Raw genomic sequence first — 19,031 nt, forward strand, 5'->3', positions numbered from 1 at the left:
TAGCAAACAATAAACCTCCGAAGAAGCTTGAAACTTGTCTGTTCTTACCATGGCTGTACATCCCTGATTGAAGGGGATGAAAATGTTGTAAAAATATCTACTTGGTTTATTTAGATTTTAAAGTAACGTAATCTGTATATATGAATGTCTAAAAAAGGCTAAAATACAACCAAAATAAGGTTCTGTGGCAAAACCATGCCAACAGTGTAAGGATTACAACTACTAAGATGCACTTGATAAACTGGACAACCACTGAAGTGCTTACATATCAGCTTCCTAGTGGTGCGGCTATGTAGTTATTGTAGAATATTCTCTTCAAGTAATGTTCATCAAAGACCTTATTTTACACATAAAAAAATAATAATTCTAAAACCAATAGAAAATTCCTGAACACTTCTTGGAGGCCTTTTGGTTTGGCCTATAAATTCATGTCACTACTTAAAGATGGCAAAATTTGAAACGTACATGTGGCCATTGTATCCTGTTCTTAGTTAAAAAAAAATAAATGGAGACAAGAAATGCATTCAATCACTTTCTAAGGCTCAAGTTGGGAGTCAAATTGACTCCAAAAATAGGAAAAGGAATGAAAGGAGTTTGTATGAACCTGTAAGTTATATAATTGTTTTATCTAATGCATTAAATTATTGTTAAAATAATGCAATGCTTACACCAAAACAAAGGCAGTGTGACAGAATGTGAAACAGATCTTCTAAAAACTTTTATGCCTTACTACATGCTAAAATCTATGGATTTTCCCACCACCAGCAACATAGTACATACTTTTATTACACCGTATACAGTACATTAATATGTGAATTTGGACACTACTCTTTAACAAACAAAACTACTTTGTGTCTTGTAAGATATATGAATAAATCAATCAGTGATGCAACAGTGATTTGCATGAAAAAGGTCATTTTACTTTTTTGAGTCCTTTCATCAACACTCTATAATTAAGGAAAGTTGGAAGGATTTCTGCCACCGCTCCTAAAACAGGCAACACATAATCCTTCATAAAACCACCAGAACTTTCCTTTTCTTTTTTTAGATTTGTGATCTCTTCATTCAGGAGATCAGCTTTCTCCTTCATGTCTTTCTTTATCATCTTCTCCCGCTCCATCAGCTTGCTCTCAATGGCTCTGTCCATCTCCTGCAGCTGCTGCTCCTTCTCCTTGTTGAACTTCTCCTGCATCTGCCTCATTTGGTCCTTCTGTCGCTCTTTCTCTGCCTGCATCATTCGTTCACTCTCAATGTGTTTCTCCTCTTCCTCTTTCAACTTCTGTTTCATTAGAGCATTCTTTTGCTTTTGCTCTGTCAGTCAACATAGAAAACAAAAAATATGAAATATGATGTTACTACCAAACCTCCAGAACCTGAACTCCAAGATGCCTTATTGATGCTCTTGAGTAACAATTTGGGGTTTTGGGTTAATTAAATTACAAATGCTCCAGGATGAAACAGTGTAATGAATTACAAATATTCATTAGGTTGGTAAAGATTCACCTTCAATCTTTCTGTCATTTTCAGTGAGTTTTGTGTCCATGTAGAGGATGCTGTTTGTTTCTGGTCCTCGCTCCTTCAGAAACTCATTCAGCACAGCCTCAGCCTGCATATAAACATACATTATTAACTTTTACTGTATAGACACGCTCATCCCTACCTGTATATTCAAAAAACAATTTCACAAAAATGCTGTGTCCTCACCGATACACCTTTATTGGGTTCTCTGCGGTACTGTTCAACAATGGCATCTCTGTCTCTGCAGTAGAGTTCATATCCTCCAGACTGACTGTACTCTCCATCCTGCAGCCGTTTATTCATGACAGAGAACAGATTCTTCAGCAGATCTCTGCACTTTCTCTCTGATGCCATTTCATTCTCTTGCAGTAGGCCTACATAGTACATATCTATGTCTTCCTAAACATACATAAACACACATACATGCATCACATATACAAGCTGGAAAAAGTCTACTATACTACCATAACCGAGTTACCGTTTAAGGAATGACCATCTGTGCATCTCTTCATCTTTCATAAAATAAAAAGACTAATTTTTTCCTTGCACACATAAGAGCAATATCTAAACACTTCAACTAACTATCATTTAAAATAATGCACAATGAAACAAATCTTTGCATGTTTACGAATTATTCAAATAACAGCTGCATTATTGCGAGAGGTGCATTTGAAACTTACCATCAGTTTTTTCAGGTATTCTCCTTTTTCATCTTTAAAGGAGCGTTTCATAAACTCAGTGGTGGCCAGACTGCTGAACTTCTGGTGCTCTGAGGAAATATCATCCACACCTACTGGGAACTTGTTCTTCACCTGGAAAGAGCAGCATGCTTTGTCACTTAATGGCTGTAACAATTCGGTTCAGTTTAAAAAAAATGAATAACTAAAAATTAATAGAGCTTTATTTATTGGCTGACTATTATCATATCAGCAAAAACAAAATCAAAACAAAGCACACACATCAATGAAAAAACTCAAACAGGATGCTCAACAAAAAAATTTTGATCATGAAAATAGAAATAAAGTCTCCAAAAATACAAAAATGTAACTATCACATAGGTGATGCTTCAAGCATGCAGGCTGATCAGTCTGATGAAGAGCCTGCGTGCTCGAAATGTCACCTATGTGATAGTCTGTTATTACATTTTTGGAGCCTAGGTGTGTCGACTTTTTTCTGTTTTCATGCTGAATATTATCATATTAAATGGTTAACAGATGATGCTCTAAAACTAATGCCTGCCCAAGTGATCTGTATATATATATATATATATATATATATATACATACACACACACACACACACACACACACGCACACACACTATAATATATATTTGGAGCCTAGGTGTGTCGACTTTTTTCTGTTTTCATGCTGAATATTATCATATTAAATGGTTAACAGATGATGCTCTAAAACTAATGCCTGCCCAAGTGATCTGTATATATATATATATATATATATATATGCGTGTGTGTGTGTGTGTGTGTGTAATTTCATTTAATGTTATATTAATCAAATAACAGTTGCTTCCAAAATACACATTGTTTAACTAAAATCCCCACTAAAGCCAAGCTAAAGCAACTTTAGATAAGTAAAGCACAGTTTGATGAGTAACTGCACTGAGTGAATATATGAGATAATGTGTCATACCTTTTCCATCCCAATCTGATATGCTTTTAAAGCTTCTTGAACAGCTGTCTGATTCTCTAGATTTGCTAGAGCAACAACTGCATTGTCCAGACAGGGCACCTTACCACTTTTGATTGTGTCTACATAAATCTCAACCAGATGTCCGAGCACTGACAACACACACATAAACAGATTTAACTTGCAATTATAAAAGCATATGGGTCTGAACACTACATTTTCTTAATATTAAACTGGTAAAACACTCACATTTGCCAGTAACTCTGTGTCCTCCTTTCACTGTTTTCACGACACTATTGTGAAAGATGTGGTCACAAAAACGTCCTGTGACCTTCAGAAAATCAGGTACAAGGTCCTGTTCTTGCAAGCTTTCTAAGCGTGTCATGTTTTGAGGCGAGGCTGGAGAAGGGAACACGAAACACTTCCTGGGGGACGGGAAATAGTTTCGGATGCACTGACGAGGCAGGTTGTAGTCACTGACTTTCTTGCTCACACCTTTTAGGAGAAAATAAAATTTTTACCAAATTGCAGAAAGATTGTCTTATGTTAGTTTTCAGTCACTGTTTATTTACATATGTTTCAAATTCTAGCAATGTTTAAGTCTCTCGTAAATACCTTTCTTGAGCTGGAGGGCAAATTCAAGGTACTCGTCCTCAGTCACGCTCTTTCCTCCAATTTCCAATTCCAAGGTGAAATCTCTCACGATCCAGGTGAATGATGGGAAAAACTGCACAAACTTACAATCCTCTTCTTCCTCCTCATCATCTGCTGCTGCTGTCGATCTGATCTTGATCTGCTCAGCGAGCTCAGTAACGTAGCTGCAGCACATTAAGGAATAACAGCATCTTGTAAAGTGTATGTTTGTATATGTGAAAGAGGAAGTGGGTTGTGTGGCAGGTTAAAGGATACTGCAGCTTTTCCACTGCAGTGTTATCGATTGTGCCTCGGCTGTTGTACACCAATGTGCTGCTGAGCAGAACAGCCAGACAGAAGATCCAGCCATCATTCTTAGAGTCTCCCTGAAACACACAGAGTCTTCAGGATCAAATCATCCACAACAAATATAAACAAGTCTATTAAGTCTACAACTTTATTCTTGTCCTTACTTTGGCCACGTCACCAAGTCCCTCTGTGTCCAGCAGCACCAGAGTGTGTCCTTCTTTATTAGGGTGAGGGACACACCACATCCAGATGCCTTTGGTCTTCGACTCAATAGTATTGCCGAGCGCAAAGCCTGAGACAACCATGTTTTTTATTATTATAATTAGCATGTAGCTAATATGTACACATTAAGCTGGCATGTCTAGACAGTTCTCTCACCAGACTGTTGTCCTGCCAGGCGGTTCATAAGGTAAGACTTCCCCGTACGGTAGAGTCCCACCACAGACACAACCACCACCGGCTCATTGATCCTACTCAGGAACTCAATGGCATGCTTACAGATGCTGAGTGATCCGTTCACATTCTCCACCAAGCATACGGGCGAAGACATTAGTCTGGATTTAGACATGCTGGGTCTCTGTAGCTCTTCCTGTTTGCTAAAGAAAAAAAAAGATTTGGTTACTGCAAACAGAATATTGTAAACAATATGTATAAAAATCTACACTACATATAACAAAACAACTAATTCTTCACCGACACTGACTTCACTTAAATCTATTATTAACTTCCATAAAAACAGTATGAAATGGTCACTGATAGGCAACTGTCATTATGGTCCCTCACATGCTTTATTACTTTACAAGAATTCTAATTTTAGCTAGTTAGTAAGATATTTGCATGACTACATATATTGATTAGAACTGGCAAATGTTGATTACTTTTTTTTGTCTAAGATTTTTAATACTTGAAGGAAAAAATGGGGAAAGCTAATAGCAGTGCCATACAGGTCAGGTTAAATCACAAAATAAACATTTCCTCTGGCATCAAATACATATTTAATTATTTGCATTAGCAATTGTACATGGTTTATTAAAAAAATAAACATATTCATCAGGAAATCATGTTTGAGACCTTTATGACCATAACAATCACTGCCCACTTTCAGTTATGGATTTGCAGCCCACCGTCCACATATACAATATGACTATATTATATATTTATTTACTTATTTATATAACAGCAATAATACACTAAACAGGTCAATTACACTGTATTTTTTAAATGATAAAGTATTTTTACGGGTGGAGTTATGCAACAGCGTGAGAGCTTGATAGACAGGCGATCTGACCAATCATAACACCAAATCCGCTATCTTGTCCGACAAATAAATCAGACAGGAGAGTAGTCGCTGGATTTGTGCTGCATTCACGCCACGTCGTAATTACCGTAATTCCGAGAGGACAACACATGATGTTTAACTCGGTGCTGTTCACGTCCTCGGATTATCAAACATGATACAATTTTTGTCAACAAAATGAACCCGCGACCACATGAGAGAATGTTACTGGCAGCTGTAAAACACATAACATTACATTTGTATGCTACTGCAAAATATTGCAGAACACGGAAAGCGTTTAAGGTAAAAAATTATTACTAACTGTTTGTTTGTTTTTTTGTTTGTTGTTATCATTAATGACGTCGATAAATGTGTTATCGCTAACCTAAACAAACAAGAACAAAATAATCCTTAATGATCCCAAACAGATCCTTAATGGCCTCTGCCGTGAGGGCTTTGCCCTCTGCCGCCTGCAGGAGCTTCGCCTGAAAAACCTGCAGCACTGCCATGGCGTGCAGTGCAGAAGCCGCCTTGCGATCAGACGCATGTGCTTTATTGGCGAGGTGGGCGGTGGTCCTGCACGGCTTCGAGGGAAGGCTGATGTCCAAACCCGGCCTCTGCCGTGAGGGCTTTGCCCTCTGCCGCCTGCAGGAGCTTCGCCTGAAAAACCTGCAGCACTGCCATGGCGTGCAGTGCAGAAGCCGCCTTGCGATCAGACGCATGTGCTTTATTGGCGAGGTGGGCGGTGGTCCTGCACGGCTTCGAGGGAAGGCTGATGTCCAAACCCAGGGTCTTGGCTGCTGCAGGACACAGGTGCGCAGCGACGGTCTCCTCGACGGGGGGAGAGCGCACGTACCCGTGGGCCTCTGCCCCATCCACGTGGGAAAAGATGGCCTGTGTGGCAGAGTGGATGCACGCTGATTGGGGCGCAGACCATGTTTTCACCAGCTGCTCATGTACGTCAGGGAAGAAGGGGACCGACGTCCTCGTGTCAGCTTTCCGGGTGGACCGGAAATACCAGAAGTCGAGCTTACTCCTGGCAGGCTCCTCTGGAGGATTCCAGGTAAGCTCCAACTCCTGGACAGCCTTCGACAGAACCCTCATGAGCTCCTCCTGGAGGTCTGGGGTCCCCATGCTGTCTGGCTGATCGGACTCCGATCCCGCCCAATCCTCCCTCTCCGAGGCCGAGATGGACATCGTGTCATCCCCCTCCTCCTGGCCATAGGACACAAATTCCGCGATGTTGGAAGGAGGGTGGAAGCAGTCCTCGGGGAAGGAGGCTGGGGAACGGGGCGACCGTTGGGGCTGGCGGAGCGGCAAGATGACGCTCCCGTCACCGGGAGGGGGAGGACCCACCAGCTGCACGCTGGCGGCAGTGGGCCTCACCCCGAATAGGCCACGAACCACATCGCGGTGGGTCCGGAGCATGCGGGCCGATGTTCTGACAATTTGTGCTACCCTGTCAAATTTTGCTACCTCCCATTAAAACAGATGGTTACATAATTTGATAGCGAAAAGTGCTACCTATCAGATTTTGCTTCCAGCATGATATTAATAAGGTGTGAGGCTTTATTAACATGTACACCTACCCCAACCCTAAACCTACCCTTACAGTAGGATAAATACAGTGTTGGTAGCATAATCTGATAGGTAGCATTATTTGTCAGAACACCGGCAGGTCCGTGCAATGCCCGCAGTCGGACTCATCCAGCGACGCCTCGGCGTGGGCCAGGCCCAGGCCCAGGCAGGCGACGCAGTGGTTGTGTTGATCCAGCGGCTCCATTGGTCCCGCGCAGATCTTGCAGATTGTTGCCATAGTGAATTCAGCAGGTGAAGTAGAAGATTCTGACGTAATTGTCACGTGCACCGCATTTTATACTGCCTCTCGAGCTCGTCAGTATTTGCATGCGATTTGCTTACTATGCGACAATTGGACAGTCATTTGGACTGGCGTGAACCAATAGGACTTCAGGAAAGGTTGGAAGGGAAGGAGTTCCCATAATGGAGAAAAGCCTCTGTGATGTCTCATGAAAGCTCGAGAGGGAACTCCCAGTTCACAATTTGTAATTACGAGTTCTATGAGAGGAAGTGAACGCTTTTTACAAGTTGGTATCTCACACCTTTGATCTTAAAAATGGTGTGTATTGACGTATTTCCCCAGCTGAAACAAGATGTTCTAATGTTTATCGCTAACCTAAACAAACAAGAACAAAATAATCCTTAATGATCCCAAACAGATCCTTAATGGCCTCTGCCGTGAGGGCTTTGCCCTCTGCCGCCTGCAGGAGCTTCGCCTGAAAAACCTGCAGCACTGCCATGGCGTGCAGTGCAGAAGCCGCCTTGCGATCAGACGCATGTGCTTTATTGGCGAGGTGGGCGGTGGTCCTGCACGGCTTCGAGGGAAGGCTGATGTCCAAACCCAGGGTCTTGGCTGCTGCAGGACACAGGTGCGCAGCGACGGTCTCCTCGACGGGGGGAGAGCGCACGTACCCGTGGGCCTCTGCCCCATCCACGTGGGAAAAGATGGCCTGTGTGGCAGAGTGGATGCACGCTGATTGGGGCGCAGACCATGTTTTCACCAGCTGCTCATGTACGTCAGGGAAGAAGGGGACCGACGTCCTCGTGTCAGCTTTCCGGGTGGACCGGAAATACCAGAAGTCGAGCTTACTCCTGGCAGGCTCCTCTGGAGGATTCCAGGTAAGCTCCAACTCCTGGACAGCCTTCGACAGAACCCTCATGAGCTCCTCCTGGAGGTCTGGGGTCCCCATGCTGTCTGGCTGATCGGACTCCGATCCCGCCCAATCCTCCCTCTCCGAGGCCGAGATGGACATCGTGTCATCCCCCTCCTCCTGGCCATAGGACACAAATTCCGCGATGTTGGAAGGAGGGTGGAAGCAGTCCTCGGGGAAGGAGGCTGGGGAACGGGGCGACCGTTGGGGCTGGCGGAGCGGCAAGATGACGCTCCCGTCACCGGGAGGGGGAGGACCCACCAGCTGCACGCTGGCGGCAGTGGGCCTCACCCCGAATAGGCCACGAACCACATCGCGGCGGGTCCGGAGCATGCGGGCCGATGTTCTGACAATTTGTGCTACCCTGTCAAATTTTGCTACCTCCCATTAAAACAGATGGTTACATAATTTGATAGCGAAAAGTGCTACCTATCAGATTTTGCTTCCAGCATGATATTAATAAGGTGTGAGGCTTTATTAACATGTACACCTACCCCAACCCTAAACCTACCCTTACAGTAGGATAAATACAGTGTTGGTAGCATAATCTGATAGGTAGCATTATTTGTCAGAACACCGGCAGGTCCGTGCAATGCCCGCAGTCGGACTCATCCAGCGACGCCTCGGCGTGGGCCAGGCCCAGGCCCAGGCAGGCGACGCAGTGGTTGTGTTGATCCAGCGGCTCCATTGGTCCCGCGCAGATCTTGCAGATTGTTGCCATAGTGAATTCAGCAGGTGAAGTAGAAGATTCTGACGTAATTGTCACGTGCACCGCATTTTATACTGCCTCTCGAGCTCGTCAGTATTTGCATGCGATTTGCTTACTATGCGACAATTGGACAGTCATTTGGACTGGCGTGAACCAATAGGACTTCAGGAAAGGTTGGAAGGGAAGGAGTTCCCATAATGGAGAAAAGCCTCTGTGATGTCTCATGAAAGCTCGAGAGGGAACTCCCAGTTCACAATTTGTAATTACGAGTTCTATGAGAGGAAGTGAACGCTTTTTACAAGTTGGTATCTCACACCTTTGATCTTAAAAATGGTGTGTATTGACGTATTTCCCCAGCTGAAACAAGATGTTCTAATGTTCGTGCTAAAACCATAGAATGTATGGGCTAAAACTAGTAAAGAGGAAGAGATGCCACTTGAACTGAGGCGCTACTGCAATCTGTCACGACACATTAAAGAGCCACAAAACTGTATTTATCATTTGAATAAATTTTTTTTTTATTTCTGATACTTTGTTTTCCAACCACAAGTACCCTGGCGTGTTGTCTGTAGTTTTCTCTTTGCTCCGAAATGTATTTTTCACTGCATGAGAACCTGTGGCAGAGAGCACCACGGTCGGTCTCACGTCGATTTTCTCACACTCTTAAATGAATGCAAGAGCAGTTCAGTTAAAACTGTAGTAATACAGATTTGGCAACTTCTCCAGTGCATATTTTTGTGTGTGCTCTGAAGACTATCAAAACTTTCTTTTTACAAGGTGTTTTGTAGCGTCGAGTGACGTAGCCAATCACAGACATATCTGTTGATTTATTGAACACCTCTGATTGGCCATTGCTGTTCAAAACACTGGATTTTTTTTAAGACTACATGGAAGTTCTGCATGCACGCGAATTCTCTCATTGTAACAAAGTTTATACACAATGTAAATAAGAGACCCATTGTGCAATGAAGAGAGATTAATTTATTATAACCGAACTTTGTGAGATCGCGATGAATTGAATTGAGTTAAAGGACGCGTTCTTCAGACTATAATCTCTTCAGAATTTGAATAAAAGTTTTTTTTTCTTTTTTAGCTGCATAAAAGGACAAACGATCACATACACTGTAAACACAGCAAAGTTTTGGGAGTCCCTCAAAATGCCACATTTCACTTTCGACAATGTATTGCAATGTTTGCCATAGTGATAACCATAGCAATGGACGGGAGAAAAATATAATTTGTCATATAGATGCAATGTAAATGCAGACTAATAAATCCATTTTTTTGTTTGCATTTTTGTATCAAAATGTTTTTGAAATACGTTTGCAATTATTTGTACTTGTACATCCATCGCTCAATGTAACTTACATTGCTATCATCTTGTGGTGAAAAGTTATGCCTGTTTGTTTTGTAAAGTACCAGTTATCATGACGTTAACTACTAAGTATGTGTAGCTGTCAGACAAAACGCTGCGGACAGTTGTTGTTGTTTTTTTTAAACAAACCCCACCCTCTGTGGGAATTCTGACTGCCAGTCGAACTCAAAAGCTGGGTTATGGGAGCGGCCAGGTCTGACAAAACAAGCGTCCTGAGATTTGAATGTGTTCCTTTTAGGTTTTCCGAGCCCATGAATTTCAAAGTAACCTCTTCAGATATAATTAAAGTGTGTAATTCAAAGTTAAAAAATATAGCTGCAAGCAGCGATGGCGGGCCCAAGCCGTCTGCAAACGCCATCCCGGAGGCATCAGGAGAACGGTGCACAGCAGGCACATGCATTTACAGTAACCCTTTGGCAGTCTGGTTTTAAGGGATACGGAAATTAAAGGGTTAATCCAAACTATTAAGACTGTGAAACACACATACACAGAACAATATATAAAACTTTAGTAAAACTTTACAATAAGCTTTCAGTTATTAACATTAACTATATTAATAAACATGAACAATAATTATATAGCATATATTATTGTCAGTTAATATTCAAAACTTAAACATTAAAAAAATTGGTAACACTATTTACTAATGCTTAACTAATGATTCATAGTGTGCAGTTATTATAAAGTCAATTCATCCTTTATAAAGCATTGTTCCAACATTAATAGGCATTAGTAAGCAGTTTATAAATACAGCTATAAATGTTTTGTTCTTGAGCATATCTATAATGTTTAATAATTGTATTTTATGCGATCGGCATCATACATCGAAAAAAAAAACGGAAGTTTGATCAAAATCAGACAATGTATGTGTATGTTATAAGACACTTCCTGTTTCTCATTTCTCGCCATAACTTCATCGCCTCGCCACGAGCAAACCGTTCGAGATATCAAAAATCTCTTCGCAATTTAGCGTCCCCCATGTCTTGAGATCATGTTCACCGAGTTTGGTGGCAATCGGTTGGAAATCCTCAGACAAGTATATCAAATTCCAGAGCATGCACTTTTTACACAGCCCTGAATAAACAAATTCCTGTTGGGCGGAGCCTATGACAAGCAGTGCAAAAGTTGTTCGGCTCAATGAGTTCTATATGTGTACTGAGTTTCATATGAATACGTGCAAATATGTGTGAGCTATGCATCAAGTTTTCCGGGTGTGTTCCAGGGGGCGCCGTAGAGCCCCTCTACCACGCCCAGGTCCCAGCTTCTGCGGCGTCCTAATGGCCGCAGGTTCCAATGCGTGTGCAAATTTTCAAGAGTTTTTGAATATGTTAAGGCCCCCAAAAAGCCCCGGAAGTTTGAAATTATTATTTTTTTTAAATGGCTTGGCTTGGGCCCTAATAATGAAAATATAATTACGTATACATGCCATTAAAACTCAGATTGTACACAATTTGCACAATTGAAAATCTTAAATAGATGTCCTACATTTGTTTTTGAATAAATGTCAAAGAAATTCATACATAAAACAAAGTTCACTTACGTAACCCTAAACTTAAAATGTGTCTTGACTTCAGAGTAAAGATGGTCACGAGTCTCTCTCCCTCCGCTTTACTTCTCTGCGCGCACTGAACGGAATCGCACGTCTTATTTAACGTTACTCCACCGATGAGGTTGTCTCCCGGTATCCGCCCATCGTTCTATAGCCGTCTTGACGTTAAACGGTCGATTTCTGGGAAATCACTTATATAGTGACCGAACCTGCTGTTTCACTTTTATTTTCACTTTCGTGGCAGCATCACTGATTCGATAAAGGGAGAACACGCCCTGTCTCTGTACCATTTATGGTGGAAAAGAATTATCGCACACGCACAGCAGGGACATATGGGGGGGATGAAAATGGGCGGCTGTGTGTGAGAAAAGAGGCCAAAGACATTCTGGATGGGCTCAATGAGCCGGTGGTGGTGGTGTCTGTGGTGGGACTCTACCGTACGGGGAAATCTTACCTTATGACAACAGTCCGGTGAGAGAAAATGCTTGAAGTCTTTCTCATGTGCAGTGCATGCTGATATGATAATGAGGACAGAACAAATGGGTGTGTCTGAATCTGTAAGTATCTGAAAACACTATCTGCGTTAAAATGAGAGCATTTTATGAAAAAATAAGTGTAATAAAACAAAAAGCAATATAGCAAATAGAGCAATATAAAAAAATAAAACAATAAAATAAGAGTAATGGGTGAATGATTGTGTGTGTAGGTCTAGATGTGCTACTTTCCTGCTCTTTATACAGACTTAACTTGAATACACCTCTCCGATGATTTATGTTTGAAATATCTGAATACATTTTTTCAAATACCCTCACTTTAATCTGCAAAAAGAGATTTATGGAGATGAATGTACTAGACACTCTTTATATATATATATATATATATTTCATAAAGGTCATTATATTCCAAGTCTTCTTAAGGCACAGTTTGATAGCTTAGGGTCATAAATAGACAAACGCGATTATAATATACAATATAATATAGTTTTGTCTTTTTTTTTTTTCCTACATTGCATATGCATTTAAATGTAACATGCATTTGTCATCTTGGATAATTATATGCCATTTGTCCCAGGCTTTGCTCTCGGCAGCACTATTGAATCAAAAACCAAAGGCATCTGGATGTGGTGTGTCCCTCATCCCTATAAAGAAGGACACACTCTGGTGCTGCTGGACACAGAGGGACTTGGGGACGTAAGGAAGGTAGGGGAGGAAGACATCAGCAGTGATGTTTTCATGGCAAATGCCTCCATTGCAACAAAAATATACATTAATTTCAGCATAAGTAACTTCTATTTGTCCACTTACTGTAGCTGACAGTCTCTTAATATTTCAGGGGGATGAGAAACATGACACATGGATCTTCTGTCTGGCTGTTCTTCTCAGCAGCAGTCTAGTGTACAACAGCTTAGGAGTCATTGACAACACGGCACTGGAAAAGCTGCAGTATCCTTCTCACACAATAAACACAAAACATTTACATCCAGTGCAACAGGTTGACAACAATCTCTCATAGCACCAGTGTTATTCCTCCTGAACTGCGCTGAATTTAGCTATGTTACTGAGCTGACGGAGAACATTCGTGTGAAGGCAAAAGTGGGTCAACATGAGGACAAGTCAGCAGATTTCATGTGTGTTTTTCCATCATTTGTCTGGGCTGTTCGTGACTTCACTCTGGAACTGAAAATAGGAAACGAGCCAATAACATCAGACGAGTATCTGGAGAGTGCACTGACACTCAAATCAGGTGAGGCATTACACACACAGTAAACGCAATATACACTATCCATTCATTACCTTCAGCTGTGCCATATTAGTGCAAAAAAATTAATTAAAATCTCAAAAACCCCACCCCCCGGCTGAGAACCAGTTTTGGCAGATGCTAAAGAACATGGGAGAATTAGCTAGTCTATGCTGTTCTATTCAGCAAGGAATAGTAATTGTTTTAAATATAATACAAATTATTACTGCTTGTTTGGAATGTTATTTCTTATTTTAGGCTGTTCGCCTCAGACTGAGCAGTATAACCTGCCCCGTCGCTGTCTGCGCCATTTCTTTGCGGTGAGGAAGTGCTTTGTCTTGCCTCGGCCTGCTAGTCCACAAAACATGAGAAGAATGGAAGAGCTGACTGAGAAAGATCTGGAGTCAGAGTTCCTTGAGCAGGCAAACACCTTCTGCTGTTACATATTTGACAGTGCAGATCCAAAAACCGTCAGCGGAGGCCGTGTAATTACTGGAACAGGTGTGTACTTTCATAGAAGCCCTTGTAGAAAACAATGTTGAAGTGAATCTTCTAATCTCTTTTTAGACAGGACATCCATCAATCTAAATTTTAGCGATGCACAATATATTTGTTTTCTAGCTTATCTACTTTCTAAAGGTGCTGTAAGTGATATCTGCTCCACTAGCAGCAAATATGACACTAATGATGTTTTCAATCCAAACACATAGTACTGCTCCAAACTCTTTTCTTACATTTTGGGTGTTATTCCAAAATCGCTTACATAATCTGTGTTTCTTGACAGCTCTGGGTAATCTCGCTGAGGTTTACATAGAGGCGATCCGCAGCGGGAAGATTCCTTGTTTGGAGAACGCAGTGGTGTCTCTGGCTAAGATCCAGAACGTCCGTGCAGTGGAGGAGGCCCTGCAGTTCTACATGACAGAGATGCTCAGCATGGCTCAGCTTCCTATGCGCCCAGAAGAACTGTCTGACATCCACAAAATTGCAGAGAAGAAAGCAGTTGAAGTTTTCATCTCCATGTCCTTCAATGACAATGACCAGATCTACCAACAAGAGCTCATGGTACAGTACCTGCTGACACAAAATGCTCAAATAAACAGTGTCTATGCAAACGTAGAGTACAAATTTAACAGTTCATCACGTTTTCTCTTTCTTTCATTTGTTTTAGGCGAAAATTTATGATGAATATCAACAGATGTGCCAGCAGAATCAGGAAGAATCTATCAAGCAGTGTAAAGCTGTTCTGCGTGAGGTGTTTGATACACTGGAAAAAGGTGTTTTTGATGGATCATTCCTGAGATCTGGAGGATACCGACAGTACAGAGACATGCTCAGACATCTGACCAATGACTACAGAGCAAGAACACACTCACAAATAATGGTACAGTTCACACATGCATGCTTTGCTTTTGATCAGTGATGGGCAAACTTGGCCCTTCCAGGCCATTTTCCTGCAGAGATTTGATCCAACCCTGATAAAACTCACCTGCCTGTAGCCTTCTAGTAGTCTTGAAGACAATGATTAGCTGGTTCAGGTGTGTTTGATTAGGGTTAGGAAAGTGGCCTGGAAGGGCCAAGTTTGCCCACCCCTGCTTTAGATGGTAACAACAGCACTGATCAACATCTTTAATGCTGATAAAGAGTAAAAATAACATGCAGTCATGAAACAAAGATTTAGAATTGTTCATTCCATTGGGTCCGATAAAGACTTATAAAGGAGCTCTTATTTAAGCTCTTTTTTTTTAAACTCCTACAGCACTACTCTAGTGATCACAGCTGTCCAAAAATAAATACATGAATACAAAAAAACACATAAATATTGTCCCTATGCCTAGAGTGCCATATTACGTGTCTTCTGAAGCCATACAAAATCTCTAGTTGTTCAATGAAAATCTCAAAAAAGGTGTCATGTGGCTTTAGAAGACTTGAAATATAACACGCAAGTTGTAAAGATGTATAGACCAGTGGTATTTTTGTATTATTTATATGGTATTGTAGTATTTATTAATATTTTGAATTGTTTTTTTTATATATATTTTCATTACTGTATGAAAATATATATATATACTTATATATATACTATATATATACTTTTTATTTAAATTTTACAGTACACTGCAAAAAAATGACAAAAATGTGTCTTATTTCCAGGGGGGAAAACTAAATTAAGTGCATTTTGCTTAAAATAAGTTAGTAAAACTATCTGCCAGTGGGGTAAGCAAAATACTCTTGTTTTACGAATATTCTACTTACTCCACTGGGAGATAATTTTACTCGTTTTAAGCAAAATGCACTTAATATAGTTTTTTTCCCCCTGGAAATAAGACAAATGATCTTATGTAATTTTGCTTATCTAGTAAATGCATCTTAAGTTTTAGATATTTTGACTGGAAGTCAGACAAAAATACTAAGTAAGATAAGCCTTTTTTTTCATCTAATATGTATATTTCTTTCATTTAACAAACTATTTTTAACAGCTTTAGTAGCAAAAACAACACTTATGGATTACTGCCAGCACATTTTAAATGATACCAGTCTTTTTTCTACAGAGTGAAGAAGTGTTGAGCAAGTTTTTGAAAGAAAAGGAAGATATTGGAAATATGATTCTACAAGCTGACCAATCTCTCAGTGAAGCGGAACAGGAAAAAGAGGGTACTGTTCAAATCAGCTGCACACTTCTCTATCATTCAACCATCAGTCAAGGCTCTCAGTGATACACAAGACAATACAATGACTACAAAGAACTGTAACTGACAAACTCGGCAATTGATTTTACATTAGAATTAGTTCAGTATACTGTCTCTCTTTCTTTATGCAGTGCAGCGGTTGAAGAATGAGATTCTAGAGCAGCGGCAAAGAGGTCTAGAGGAACAGAACCGGTTACAGAAGCGGGCGTTTAAAGACATGCAGAGAACCCATAAGGAACATGTGAATCAGATCATTCGTCAGATGGAAAAAGAGCAGTTGAGAATGAGGAGAGACAATGAACGAGTCCTGGAAGCCAAACTAAGAGTAAGAACAGGACACTTTCTTTCAAAACATGTACTTTGCTGTGTTCCAGAGAAGTCACCTTCAAAGGTCAAAGTCATGGTTAGCAATTCTTTCACTTGTGGCGGTTTTGTGTTGTATTGCAGGAGAAGGATGCTCTTCTACGGAAGGGTTTACAGGAGCAAGCCTCCCAGATGCAGAGGCAGATTGACCGCTTAAGATCAGAAATGCATAAAGAAGAAAAGTCAAAACCATCCATAGTCAGCCGGATTATGGATGGTATCGGTGCCACAGCAGAATTGATCTTGCCGGGCTTTGTTAGCCGTGGTCTGTCTGCTGTCTCGAAATGATTCAAATAAGAGCAGGTTTTGCACTGAGTGAGTACTGTATGCTTCTCTCACACATGCCATTCATTCTAAAGGGCTGTTCACAATCAGTGTCCACACCAACGGACAATCATCTGCCGTTTTATATGCTCAAGCTCTTTAATTTCTGGTGGATTCTGATTGGCTGTCAATGTTTTTCTCATTCATCAGCTGGAAAAAAAAATCGTTCTGAAAGTGCCACTGTCATGCAATAGATGTGTGATTAAGCTATTTAAATTTTTTAATTCTGAACGATTTTTTTAATCATTATAGTTATTATCATCCTTGGTGTGAGCAGGTGATCCTGGTGTAAACACACTTTAAAAATCTGTCAAAATGCTAGTATTTATGTCTTGGGGGGGGGAAAAAATACCACAAAAAAGCCCAGAAAGATTAGAAATGTATCATTCCCTTTGTACCTTGTTAAAAAGAACCCCTTGATATCATGGATCCACAGATCAGTTTACAGAAGAGATTTTGTGATGCAGTTAAAGCAGTTGATCTCGTAGAGATTCTGCTGTTCAGCCTTTTATTTAAGAGATCTGAAGACTACATAAAATGTCCTATATATACTGCATTGCAATAACAAGAGTGTTTGTCTGTGCTTCCTCATATTGAAGGACTGCAGCTGCACTGGATTCCTCTCTGCAGACTAAACACACATATACACTGTTTATTTCATGCTTAATGATGATTAAAGTAATGTCATCATATATAAATTATGCATACGTAAATCATATGCAAAATGTGAAAATAGGAATTATGTAGTGATAAATCCAGGGAGAAAAGCTAAACTATATGTTAGTTACTTCAAGGTAGTAAGCCTGTGCTTAAATTACCGCTCTAGACATTCTCTCATTTGACTTCATGAGGTGCATCCTGGGATGCTATCAGTATTAAAACGTACTAAAGTGTTCTCGTGTGGTGGCCACTTGTTGGCTGCTTTTCCTTCACCATCTACTAAAATGTATTAAAAACAATTGAAAAAGGTAGTGGTTAATTTGAAAGAAATGTATAACTTTGAAGACTTTGTCTCATAGGAACCATTATTTATCTCGTCGCAGGCTTCAAAGTCTGTGGTCTGTAGTCAAAGGTTGTTTTCCTCTTGGGGGTGCATGACTGTCAGAAAACCTAGAACCACATTCAAATCTCAGGATGCTTTGAGTCATTTCATTTTGATTCTGTGGCTGTATTACACAAACATTCTAACGCCGAATATTTTCTTATCTGACCACTGTCATTTCACTTTTTGTAATGTAGCCCCTGAATCACATTTAGAACAAGACAAAGTCAGACCTGAGGACTCTCCCATAACCCCACCCATAAAAAAATATAGGTACTTGTTTAGTATTGTACTATTATACCATTTATATAAATATATTTAATATATATATACTGTGTATATATATAAATAAATTACTTTTTTATTTAATAAGTTAAATAAAAAAATAGGTTATGTAAGATTTATTATTACAAGCAAATTATTATTATATTATTATTGCACTATTATTATTATTATTAATCATACTTATAATTTTATTAACATATACAATTTTTTGCTTTTAGCAGGTGTTGACAATCAGACTAAGTCATTGACCTTTGCCCTATCTAATCAATATCAATATCAAACATCTCTGATAACACAATCCAGCTATTCTATTAAAATCTTAATTCTAGTGAAATTATAAAAAGAGCATTCTGAGAAAATAATTAGCTAAGTAAGGATGTAAATGATCAATATATTTGAGAGTCTGTGAAGAATGTGTTGTTTTGGGGTATGTTGTGTTTACAGGTTTTTATACATTTAGTTTACAGTAACCAAATTATGTATTTTTTTTTCTTAGCAAGCAGGAAGAGCTAGAGAGAGCCAGCATGTAACCTATACTTGAACGGAACCTGTGTTGTTTCACTTTTAGTTTCACTTTCGTGTCAGCATCACTGATTGGCCCTGTCTCATTACCATTTATGGTGAAAAAGATAACAGCAAAGTATCACAACGCAGGACTCAGGAGCCTGTGTGTTGCTCTAGTTCAGGGGTGTCCAAACTACGGCACTGTCTTAAATAGTCTATATATTATATATGGCCCTCCAAGCATAATTTACAAAATAGACCTATGCAGTTTCAAAATGTCAACACAAGATGACGGCACTACATTTTAGACCAGATGTAGCAGTAAAACGCGAGTGATAACAATTT

General features: G+C 40.2%; 2 protein-coding genes across 4 annotated transcripts in view; one reads left to right on the forward strand and one right to left on the reverse strand.

Moving 5' to 3' along the window:
• Window positions 1–16,934, forward strand: part of LOC107602627 (guanylate-binding protein 1-like) — a 28,600-nt gene extending 11,666 nt beyond the window's left edge. Inside the window, exons 3-11 of the mRNA XM_016295181.1 lie at window positions 12,816–12,943; window positions 13,077–13,186; window positions 13,294–13,487; window positions 13,740–13,982; window positions 14,266–14,543; window positions 14,650–14,862; window positions 16,031–16,133; window positions 16,300–16,493; window positions 16,616–16,934. Coding sequence (XP_016150667.1) covers window positions 12,816–12,943; window positions 13,077–13,186; window positions 13,294–13,487; window positions 13,740–13,982; window positions 14,266–14,543; window positions 14,650–14,862; window positions 16,031–16,133; window positions 16,300–16,493; window positions 16,616–16,819 — 1,667 coding nt within the window. The 3' untranslated portion in view covers window positions 16,820–16,934. The remainder of the gene's footprint in view (window positions 1–12,815; window positions 12,944–13,076; window positions 13,187–13,293; window positions 13,488–13,739; window positions 13,983–14,265; window positions 14,544–14,649; window positions 14,863–16,030; window positions 16,134–16,299; window positions 16,494–16,615) is intronic.
• gbp1 (guanylate binding protein 1) lies at window positions 646–13,121 on the reverse strand. 3 transcript variants are annotated; one of them, XM_016295177.1, is made up of 11 exons: window positions 13,049–13,121; window positions 4,485–4,702; window positions 4,271–4,398; window positions 4,074–4,183; window positions 3,780–3,982; window positions 3,414–3,659; window positions 3,168–3,316; window positions 2,199–2,330; window positions 1,705–1,917; window positions 1,504–1,606; window positions 646–1,311 (listed from the first exon to the last, which is right to left on the reverse strand). In XM_016295177.1, exons 1-11 carry the CDS (start codon window positions 13,096–13,098, stop codon window positions 914–916), a joined length of 1,950 nt encoding a protein of 649 aa, XP_016150663.1. In that variant the 5' UTR covers window positions 13,099–13,121; the 3' UTR covers window positions 646–913. The 3 variants fall into 3 exon arrangements, with proteins under 3 accessions (XP_016150663.1, XP_016150665.1, XP_016150664.1); XM_016295179.1 differs by lacking the exon at window positions 13,049–13,121 and adding an exon at window positions 11,736–11,990 and having other exon boundaries at window positions 4,485–4,695; XM_016295178.1 differs by lacking the exon at window positions 13,049–13,121 and adding an exon at window positions 11,736–11,990.
• Window positions 16,935–19,031: the final 2,097 nt, after the last annotated feature.

The sequence above is a fragment of the Sinocyclocheilus grahami genome, unplaced genomic scaffold (genome assembly GCF_001515645.1).
Source record: "Sinocyclocheilus grahami isolate Dianchi unplaced genomic scaffold, SAMN03320097.WGS_v1.1 scaffold331.1, whole genome shotgun sequence".
NCBI lineage: Eukaryota > Metazoa > Chordata > Actinopteri > Cypriniformes > Cyprinidae > Sinocyclocheilus > Sinocyclocheilus grahami.